The sequence below is a fragment of the Haliotis rubra genome, unplaced genomic scaffold (assembly GCF_003918875.1).
Source record: "Haliotis rubra isolate DU_JTF1 unplaced genomic scaffold, ASM391887v1 Scf141, whole genome shotgun sequence".
NCBI classification, from domain to species: domain Eukaryota; kingdom Metazoa; phylum Mollusca; class Gastropoda; order Lepetellida; family Haliotidae; genus Haliotis; species Haliotis rubra.
In genome coordinates, this window is record NW_025765348.1 from 1,327,375 (window position 1) to 1,339,617 (window position 12,243).

Genomic DNA, 12,243 nt, shown 5'->3' on the forward strand with positions numbered 1-12,243 from the left:
GATATTGAAACTCGGGGACGACACCGGGTGTTCGAGGAGAGGGTGAGTTTATCCTGTTGAACCGGTAGCACAGGGCAGAATGCCACTTCTATAACCACATCTACGTTCATAGAGCACGGACACCCAGCCCCATTACATTCATGTAAACTGACGAACAAAAGAAAGTACACGTCTGGTTTGGGCGGATTATTTTCCAGAAAAAAACCGAAATAAATATTTTGAAAAGTGTTAGATACTGACTAACAAATCACAAATATTGTGTATTTGTTGCCCCAAAACAACAGACGTTGTCAGCGTGTCACGTTCCTGTTTACGTTGTTTTTTGGAAAATAATCTGATATCACTGATACATTGTGTGAATTTAGTTTAACGCCGCTTTTAGCAATATTAAAGCAATATCACGGCGGGGCACACCAGAAATGGGCTTCACACATTGTACCAATGTGGGGAATCGAACCTGAGTCTTCGGCGTGGCAAGGCTACTTCACCGTCCCACTGATACAATGACTGTCAGACGTTGAATTTGCTCTATGGGATTAAGATCTGGACTCCTGGTGGGCGGCCAGTGTTGAGTTGCTACTGCCTCTTGACGTAAGGAATCACCAACGACACGTGCACGATGTAGCTTAGCATTACCGTCTTTGTGCCAAGATGATGATCATCTAAATGTACTGCAACACCCTTGTATGGGATGTCAGTCATGTACCGTTGTCCATTCAGATTTTATCTGATCATTAAAAGTTCCTGTTAACAACCATATGACAGGCAGTCCCAACTCAACCAATGAACCCAACGGTACTTGCTCCAAGATATTCATTTGTGCATATGCGGTGTTTCTGCGGGGCAAAACACGAGCTAGGCCATCAGTCATGAACAAAAGAAGCCCTTTCCCATGACCTCAAATTCCAGTGACGTCTAACAACGTACATCTGGCATGTCATCTGGCTCTATACCCGGTCGAAGCGATTTCGGACCGTCCTGTTGGACAAACAACGATGTGAAAGTTACTCTGTTTTTAGTACACCACTTCACATGAACGGATGAAGTTTTGTTATTCTGAGAAGGGCTGTATCCTCCCTAGGAGTTGTCACTCATGGTCCACCTGAAAACTAACGATCCTTAACGTTATCAGTTTGCTGATGATTTCTGATAGTCGATGGCTGAAAACCATCATATCTTGCAATAGCCCCCAATGACATGCCAGCATTCCGAAAAGCATTAACGTGACACCTTTGAACAGTTGTCATTTGATGAGGCCTCAATTTGCTTATCAACAACAAAGTCAATTGATTTTTCAAGTTAACATGCTTTTCTGAAACAGTCTACTGAAATTTGTTATTGCACGTGACGCTCGCCTTTAATCGTAGCACGTACATATCTAAATCCATGTATGGTGCCACCGGAGTGTCAAAACGTCATGCGAAGGAACATAATTATAATATGAATGTAAATGGACATATGAGGGTTAAAACTCAAGGGTGTTGGGGTATTTTCCAATATGTGTTTTGGCCGTCCCAACTCGGACCTATTAGAACTTGTAAGCTGTAAAGTCAATTCCACCAAACTTCAAAAGCGTTTAACACTAAGTAGAATTAACGCTATTTAAAAAACACCCCATCCGTCCCATCTGACCTACATTGTAACTTAGGCGGTGTTAAGGCCTCCTAATTATGATATGTGACATGTCTCGGATTATGTGTGTATCTGTCAAGGGAGTTGGTGACATATCGTGACGTGGTGTGCTCCCAGCTTACCTCTGTCGTAGGTAGGACTGTGAGCAGAGGTGGGGAGAGGTTAGCCAGGCCATCATTTCGAGAAACAATCCTGATCTTCAACAAAGGATTATTTTATTTACTCAGCCTGATGCCACTTTTAAAGGTTACCATGGCAATTCTTTTATGCCATATGGTAGAGAAACGCTTCTGACCACAAAAGGTGAGAGTTTGATTGGCAATCCTTTTACATGTGTCTATCAATTGTTTTTACTGTGCAGTATTTCTTTTTAAAACCTTTTGTTGTGATCTTCCTTGCAGAGTCACATGAAGTTTTTACCCTTGTGAGATGACAATATTTCAAGGGATGACATGTCGAATACATTCATAAGACAATTTGGAACACGAATTACCCACTTTAAAGGAAAGCTTTAGAACAAATATATATACTTAAACAATGCGATTACAGCGTTAATTCCATTGCAAATAAAAAAGATTTTCTGATTTTCAGTGGTGCAGTCATATTCTGTTCGTCGTTACTGTATTTTTTAATATTAATGGAATGTGTTACTGTGGACTACCGAATGAAGTTATTCTTTGGCGCTGACGTATATTTATGAACTCCCAACTCATTTTCATATGAAGGCTACCATCCGCCTTGCTGACGACAGTACAGTGAAATGAGTAAAATATGGGACATGCCACCTACCGTCTCCCCACACCTGTGCTATACAGCACGTTAAAACTCACGAAGAAGCTACATTCTTTTCATAATCGCGCGGAAAATGAACTGTGGCATATTATATATACATACATTGTTATAAAATACAATCATGGGTATCAAAGACATTTCACCTTAGCTTTGAGTTTCGGAGACAGTATTAAAAATTTCATTTTTAGCAATGTCATAGAACATAAATATTTTTAAAGATATTAAGTATATATATTTTGAATCCTTTGATACTTAATAGTATTACCATCTTCTATATCTGTTGAAAGATTTTGTGTATTAAATTTCACTGTTAATTTTCTTTCAAAACGGGTTGATATTGCAAGTATGTACGGTAATGACAGCTCCGTGGCACTGACATGTGCGGCCGACTACGAAAACTAGTCATGATAGGCTGGCATACCCTGGAGGACATTACGTAGCTCACACTCTGGAACCATGTCTGTACTTCAGTATTTGCAACTTAATCTTTACGATAGGCACAATACAGCTACTAATCTTGTGACTAATTGTGACTGTTTTTAAAATCTCAAAAACATTCCTCTTGTTTTTATCGTCGTCATTCAGAAGAATTACAAAACATGACAGTTCTAAAGGAATATGGTGCGCGATGTTATGCTACGCTATGGCGTTATTGTAAGCTTTCCCGCCACATTTTCAGGCTTACTTAATATATAATCTGTTTCGATAGATAATCGAGAGTGAGTTCTTATAACTATAAACCGCTTCTGTTAGAACATAGCGTACCTAGCGTCTAAAAAGCTTTATGCTGTTTATTAGACATTCTGGAACGTTAGTGAGTCAGTAATGAAGATTTGTAACGACTTCTTGTTTATTGCATAAATCGACGTTCGGTGCAGATTCTAAAATCGTTATCAAGCGTTCCGGTGTAGATTCTTACGTCGTTATCAAGCTAAAAACTTAATCTTAATAAAGGGCTTTTCGGCCTAAGAATCTATGTCGAAATGCCTCAGAACGAAGTTGTCCATACACTTGTAATCTTCGTTATTATTCATGCAACTAAATATGCATTGCTCCTGTTAGAATATATCCCTCCTTACGTCTTAGAAGCTCGGTTGACCTACCATTCATTCAACCTGTCATAGATTACGACGGTTATAATATCTTGTACTTCAGGTCTAAAAGCTACTTTGATCTAACGTTATTGTAACTTAACACGCGTTTCCTGTTTTAGAGTATTGCTAATCGGGTTTCCTAAGCAATGTCTTTGTGTCTGAAAACCATTATTTTCACATCCTAATGTTTAAACACAATCTATCCCTCATAAAGGTCTCATCACTGATCCACTGAGCGTTTGTCACGGGGTGACCAAATGTATAGTCACATCTATATCTTCACCGGTTCATCAAAACATATATTAAATGTCACCAGATGTTTACTGATGAAACAATATCCAAATTTAAATTTTCTCCTTTATAAAATATGGGGATTAGACATTTAAGCACAAAGTGAGCATCAGATGTTTCAGATTTTTTCAGATTGGCAATATCAATACAACGGGATTTGGCCAACTTAAGATTCTGGCTAGCTATTCTAGAAACGTTCGTAGCCCTACGAACTTCTTAAGCCCATTCTTAACACATTGGCTACGATCAAAGTTAAGAATTCTAAGGGCAGCGAACGTTTCGAGAATAATTATATATCTTATTATATCTTACAATTAAGTTTATAAAGTTTATTTCGTTCCCCCGATTTACTCAGCAAAACAAGAATTACAAACAGACCACCGAAGCAGACTCTTCTGTTTCATATTTGTAACAAAATGACAAAAAAGGTCCCCCAGGACAGCATGGTGACTTCAGCTTTTCCAATCATCACCTTTCCCTCTGTGTTGCTCAGAGTTCCCTAAGTTCACAACATCTGAGGTTCAGTGGAACATACGAAGCGTCACGGGACTCTTGGTTAAAAGTAAAACTGGTTACAACATTCAAGGCATCGGTAAAGTTTTCACTGACATTTAGGATAGACGTGTCGTGGGCATTTCCATATTTGACGCATCACTGACACAATCATGTCCGATGTATTTCCCTATGTGACTTGAAGATTATGTTCTCGTATTTTGTTTCAAATGAACAACTTGCTTGCCTTTGCATGTATTTGTGATAGGTACTACCGGTGGAACAGGATACGTCCGCCCTTTTCTGAACACTTGATATGATCACTACCTGATATGTATATCATATTAACAAAAGTATACACAGTATCAACTACATCTGATAGAAACTTTACAATTATCAAAAGTTTACCATATTTAATACTGTCTCCGAAACTCAAAGCTAAGGTAAAATGCCTTTGATACCCATGATTGTATTTTATAACAATGTTCTTTCAATATCGTATATAGCTGGGCAAAGTAGTGTGCCTTTTAGCTAACGGTTTAAAAGCTAACCCTTGTTAGAAGAGTCTATATGCGGTTAAATAAACGTATAGCACTGTATTAGAATATCATTATGAACTTTTCATAAGCTGTATTTTAAATTCACCGAACCATAGAAGTTGGGGGAAGAAATCACAAATTAGCGTTGATTGCTTCATCACTGATAACTGATAACAATCAATCACTTCTATTGTGTCCGTGACTGTATCACTAAACCATCTTATCGATTGGAGGTGACACCAGATCAACACCCCGAACTTTACTGCCCCCGTCACTTCCTCCTTAAAACACCCCCTTGAGTAATGAATGCATCACTATTAATGTTTTGACAGATCAACGGCCTTCTCGTTTACACCTTCCCGTTCATCAACGACTGGACACACTTAAGTTTTAGTCGATGCGTGACACAGATCCACAATCACTGCCCCACTATAGCCAACTGCCTTAGTGCCTGGAGGCTTGTCATAAACAAAGATGTGACGTTAGTAGTGCGGTGTTAGCTTTATACTTCTGGACGATAAAATATACACCAACTTTCCACACCTGCTTTGACCTTATATCTGGATAGGTTTACGGTTTTACAACGTTGAACGTAGTTATTTACAAGTGCTATTATCCACCCATGCTCTTCACACGCTCAACTCTATATATTTTAGTAATTACAAAAACAACAACACCTAAATGAAAAATATTAATATATGTTTATGAACGAACGTTTTCTGAATATATTCTTGATCTGGGTTACAACATCCAAGGCATTATATAAACTGTTCAGAGTTATTGAAGTTATCTAGAAGATATGTATGTAGAGACATTAACTATTGACGCAAGTTGTTGGTTTTTTAAGATAATAACGTCATAAAAAGAATCGTAAACGTGTAAAACATTGTCAACTAGATGCACATGTAGATGCACAAATTCAAACTTATACATTTGTAACTTTCGTTGGATGTTTGTCAAATTCCGTCTTACAATGAGATCTTACCTATTCGTAATAATAATCAATGGATTGACAGCGGTCAGACGCCCATAAACCACCTCCGAGGGATTAATTAGAACACAAAATATAACAGATTCACCCGTGCGTGTCGCTCGCATTTGTCTTTACCCGAATTATTAATAGCTGCTCTTCAGGTTCATGTGAGGTAAATTCCGCCAGAGGCATCGTTACATAGTTAAAGTCCTCGCCTGCGTTAAATGACTGACAGACACGGATAGGGCAGCCAGGGTAACGTCCAATAGCTGCACCTATGTACATGATTACATACAAAAGGATACACAAGCGTGAAGGCGGGCAGGATTACTAAGGTATGTTCTGTTTACATTTTCATCTATAAGGAGTCTTGTCAGAGGTGTTTGTTCTTACAGAAAGAGCACCATGTCCTGATTTTCCGCAGCACGTACATGACATGTCCGTAGAGGTTGTTGCGTTGTATATTTATATCAATAATAACCAACACTTTTAGCTTCATTCTGGTGGTGTCCTTATTCTAAATGAGTTGTGAACGTTGGCCGGTTTGTCTGGATTACATTGGCACTAAACTATTCATTATATTATTACTGTACCAGTACCAGTGCTTCTAACGTGTATAATATTTTGACACATTTGGAAGAGGACACCAAAATATTGTAACATTTGAAACACAAACCACATACTATATCCTTTTAGCATGTTTAATTGATCGCTGTCGATTTGGTGCGAAAGTGACAACCACAATTCATGTACCACTACACCATGGTGACCTGAATGACTGAACAATCTGTAATATATTCTGAAAAAATAGGACATGTTCCCATCACCCGTATCTGGTGGTATCAAATATAACGCGTCTTTCTATAACGAAACAAAACGATTACAATAAAACAGTCAAGTGTTCCTATTCATCATACATGCCATTCAATGCGTACTGCACACTGTTCGTCAGTCAGACTCCAGAAAATACAGTAAAAATGTCAAGAACGATTTGGACAAGTCTCAGAGAAATCAAGCATTGTTAAGTCCATTTGGATTTTTGCCTTTTCAACTGTTGAAGATGGCTGAATTGTAATGGAAAGCTATATTTCTTGGACTAAACGTTAGTCTATGAACACAGCATGTATCCAACCTCCACGATAGTGTTTACAGATGTACTGACCGAACACCATCTGAATCATGTCGGCTTGAAATGGACGGGTTAATAAGACTAAATGATGCTTAAAAGTATCGTTAAACCAAATTCGTCTTCTCACTCATTTGTATGCGATTCAAACACGCGATATTAAATAACACGTGTAATAGTTACGCGAGCAATTGAAATAGTTGTTGAGAGAAACAACAGCCCTGGCGAACACCATGTTAAGAAATGCTATAAACTCATCAGATGCTGGCTGATCCGAACCATCCTGCTATTGTTGTGTCATCGCTAATGGTCATTCTGTAACACAGGGCCAACAAGTGCAGGCTGTGTTTATTGCAAATCGGACCAACACAAGGCATCAATAAATGTACAATAAAGTTTAATATTTCTTGCTGACGGGGAAACGATCTGCAATTCACACTAGTTCGTAAACATGCACACCTCTGTGCCTTTTGTGGTGTCATCACAGCATGCAGTGTTTCGGGGATGTATCTATCATATCCCATTTACGAGGGACATAAACATGTAACAAAACACATTGTACCCACGTGGGAAACCAAACTCATTCTGCACAATAAACGGACCACTGGCCACCCCACCGTCGCGTTACAAGATCGCGGTAACATCATGGAGTATGTTATAAGGGATTGACTCCCTTAGTATCGGGCTCTTCGGTTTCAGATGTGATCTCTATCTCGAGCTGAAGCTTACCAAGGCATTACATTTGTACATGTATCTCGATCTTCGCAATTCACATTCACACGATGTGTCGAACCTAGAATGTGGACACTAAAATACTATGGAGTTTGAATTCTTATCTCAAAACTCAATTAAAATATATGAAATGATTGACACACGTATTAATTTTCTCAGTTCTTCAATGAATTGTAGTAACAACAACTGAAATCCCATTTAAAATTATATATGCAATCTTTGCTTAGCAATATGCATGTGTGTTTATGTGTGTTAGTGTGTGTGTGTGTGTGTGTGTGTTGTGTGTGTGTGTGTGTGTGTATGTGCACAATTGCCAATCGTAATAAATAATAATCTGAGAAGAAATCATATATAACTTTCTATGAAGCGCTATTCAGTTCTTCCACAAATAAACAGTAACCATATAAAAACAAAAACAACTTCTCAAGTGAAATTTTACTGACAACTACTGCCCCACTCTCAATATCTTGATACCAATCGATATCAATACAGGGTATTCGTAATTCATTGTTAGGCATGACGTCATATTCAACCCTGACACTAATATATATCAATCGCATGAGCGGTATCTTTCATCTAAGGCTAGGATAATCGATTGCACGATGTTACCTAATATACCGGTACCCATGTGTCATCAGTATCACACTGATTTATTACAAATCAGGATGGCTCTTCGAACATTTGATAGCAGATTTGTTATTCCGTGATGAGTTTCTATTGTACTACACGTATTGCCGATGTGTTAGCTAAGCATTACAGGTTCAACGATGTACAGGTATTATAAAGAATACGACTGTTTTGATAACAACTTCTCTTTCATTGCATAGAGCGACCTTTCGATGTAGATTCTTACACCGTCATCAAGCTAAAAGGACGAATGGGGTTGAGTAAAACAGGAGAAAATTCTTTTAGAATTTTAATTGAACATCAAAGCTTTCGATGTTGTTTAAATGCCATCCAGAATATCTCCATTCTGTGATATGTTTTTAGTTGTGTAAGATCTCTGGTATATTCGCCGTAGGGTAAATACATAATCAGAACAATCGATCAGTTCGCATAGAAAACCGTCGCTAATATATACAGTGATTTGGCTGTTTGTGAAAGCACACAACGAGCAGAGGAAAATGTTCGCAATAACACAATACCCAATGCAATAACATTTCGGATTACATAAACACTAAGTTTTGTCTCCTTTCTAACATCCATGAATTTACCTTTTGACTTAATCGCCCAATCGTATCATTGTAAAAACAGCAATATGATGGTATTATGCACATACTGAAATAAATGAACCTCAGGATGCAATTCGTCTGCAACACAGCTATTGTACACAACGGCCTGAGGCCAAAATCACTGAAATACACACTTGAAACTTTTCGAAAAACCGCAAAAGGTCTGACAGAGTACAATTTGGAATACAACAGAACCGAGAATATGTTGAAATGCCGGATGTCGAGTTGGTGAAGAAGAGAAATTTGGATTTCTGTGATTACTGTGTTTTCTGTGTAGATTACGTTGCTTGGACAGTCAATGGCAAATTGAACCTACAATGTAAATCTTGAACTTAGGATATAGATCGGGGGAAAGCCCAGGATTCCAAGATATGGGTTATACCAGAAATCTGAAATACAGGATTTCTATCATTTTTGCTGTCCAAAATGTATTGTTACAATATCACTAACTTTGTCTTTATAAACTACAATTTAACCACGTCAATATTTCCAATTTGCCAACCTGCAGTGATTGAAAACTATCTTCTTTAAACGCTACTGTCAGAAGTGGTTATTGTTATTTGGAATTCTTATAAGAATCGACGATTTTCAAAATAATTTGAAAAATGTTTCGGACAAACCGTATTTGAATTTGAATTGGGTCCTTCATCATACAACTCAATGTAAACACGTCATAATATTAGTCAAAATGGGTGCAAGAATGCACCAGTGCTTCACCACCAAGACTGCTTCTCTACATTTATGATGCATGACTATTTTTCCTTCATTGACTGTTTAAGAATCACAAAGGATAATAGTATTATGTACAGAACAATAGGGCAAACGTACAAACACCGATTACTTTAAATCAATGCAAAACAGAAAGAGCTTTAGTGAAAATATTCCATGCAAATAATTGCATTGGAATCTGAGCTCATCCCTTGGTTGAACCGGGCATTTGACTTCCTGAAGTTTGTCACGGGGCAAGTTTGTCATTTTCGTGAGAAAATAGATAATTACAGATAAAAAAATTTAAGATCTGCTGTTAAGAAGCATAACACACCATCTTCTACTTGCCCTACGGGACAAACGAAACGTATCAGTGTATAGTGGGTTCAGGAGGAGATCATTAGATAAAGGTACGAATCTTTTCAGTTTCAGGGCGTGTTAGAGACTAGGCCAGATTGGATTTTCTTACATTTTTAAACTGAAGACGGAATGATAAATATATAACCGTAGTATCAAGACAGAAGTTGTTTATGTAAACTTTATTGTTCGCACTGTGCACTTACCTTTCCTATTCTTTATGTCCTTCTTTTCTGTTCATATAAAGTCAAATTATCATAAATGTGAAAATACCTGGCAGAATGTTTTCTAGGTAGGAAAACATGTACCCAATTCACTGACGTGAATAAAATATATTTATAATATCGCTGGATTAATCCCCTGCGTATACATCACATACACAACAACGTACATATCATTTACATTTCGTCATGATAAAGAAACCTTGGATTTCTTTAATTATACACGCGTAGTATGTGAAATAGAAACAGATGTTGAAAAACAACAACATACTATTTGTGTCACCTATAATCACCTACTATTTTGTAAATTATTTTAAAATAAACTTTACGTTTTTATGATATTTGTTCATATGTTATTACATATTAATTTTCTCACATACCATAGCAATGGAATCCCACAAGTTGATATCATTGCAGTCCTCGTCCGTTCTCTTCTGTGATGTGATTGGGTATCTCAGTCTTTCATTAATACACTGTTTACATCTTGTCAACTGTCATTTGTCTCTACAGACAATCATCTATGGACATGGCCTTTGAACCCGTGTACCAAGAAACTATTAGGGATCAACAACACGATGAGTATGTGTTCACATGCATCACTGTCAATTTCAGGTCATCGAGTTTCCCAGCCTGGGAATATGTCGGACCGATGCTGGTCATCTGGTTAATGAGTTTAAACCGGACACAACTTTCCGGTACAAGATCAATGAGTGGGGGGATGTAAATGATAATAATTGGCATTAGTAGAATAGAAAATACAATGAATTAAGTTAAAATACATTTTAAAAAAATGAAGTCTAATTGACCTGATTAATAAATTACAGATCCTAATAAACCCCCATTCAAGGCATCAGTAACGCTTTCAAAAGAATCATGGTAGACTAGTGGAGGACATTTTCAAATTTTACGCGTCAGTGAAAACACTTACTTCCAATGCTATTCCTGAATCTTGTGGAGGTTTATATTCCTACAATAGCTTGTTAGACACACACAACAGTAACTCTCTAATAATGACTACTTAGAGGATAGTTGTATTTGATGTAATCTGTATATATTTATATGTACTTAAAAATATATTTATGCAATAGTCAGTATCGATGACGTCACATCCTCCATTTCATTTTGTGTTTTATGTTGCACGGGAGCGGTGTTCACATAAGCAGTAATGCTTGTTCACCAATCCCAATTCATTTTCATAAATAATAATAAAATATGTTTCAATCAAAATGACTTTCCTCCTGTGGGTACTCTTCAACAACTGGGCTGATCCCACTTTCATTGTAGGGATGTGGAAACACCACCTATGTGCACTGAACCATTAATTAATGTGTCTCACAACTGGGAGTTCTCACAAATGGGAGGACACCCTATTGGTCTGGTCTAACAAATGGGAGGACACCCTATTCCCTACTTGTCTCTGTATGTATTAGTGAGGGTACCACCGTCGGGGCAAGATGCGCTTACCTTTTTGTAAAAACCTGCAGTCATCACTGTTTGATAGTGAATCATAAAAACACGGACATGATATAGTCGCAAACGTCCAACTCTACTTTTAGCAGCGTTTACGTTTTGTATCTAATTAATTCATTGTTTGAATCAATTTCTTTTTTGTATAAACGAAGACGTTTCTCGGATGAAACTGAATGACTGAACTGGCTTTGTCAGGGTTTGTGTTAAAAGCCATCCTCTAAAGCACCCATGAACTGGAATAAGTCACGTAACTCGACCCTTGATAGTTTTAAATGGTGTACATGTAGCCGGAAAATATTTAATTAATTGTGACAGTCACTTCCCTATCTAGCTTGACTGCACACGTGTTTTCATCCATGTCAGCTAAGACAAAGTTCTAATTGTCGGTCCCATTTCTGAGAAAACACACGAAAGAATTCATTTTACCATGGACTGAATCACATAACTCATCATCTTCTAGAAATATAATCATTCAACTTGGAGTGAGTGAGTGAATAAGTTTAGTTTTACGTCGCACTCAGCAATATTCCAGCTATATGGCGGCGGTCTGTAAATAATCGAGTCTGGACCAGACAATCCAGTGA

At 37.6% G+C, this 12,243-nt stretch overlaps 1 protein-coding gene across 1 annotated transcript in view; it reads left to right on the forward strand.

Annotated features, from left to right (window-relative positions):
• Positions 1-1,771: 1,771 nt before the first annotated feature.
• The window catches only part of LOC124268991, a 47,829-nt gene continuing 37,357 nt past the window's right edge, over positions 1,772-12,243 (forward strand). The window contains 1 exon segment of the mRNA XM_046704025.1: positions 1,772-1,935. Coding sequence (XP_046559981.1) covers positions 1,899-1,935 — 37 coding nt within the window. The 5' untranslated portion in view covers positions 1,772-1,898.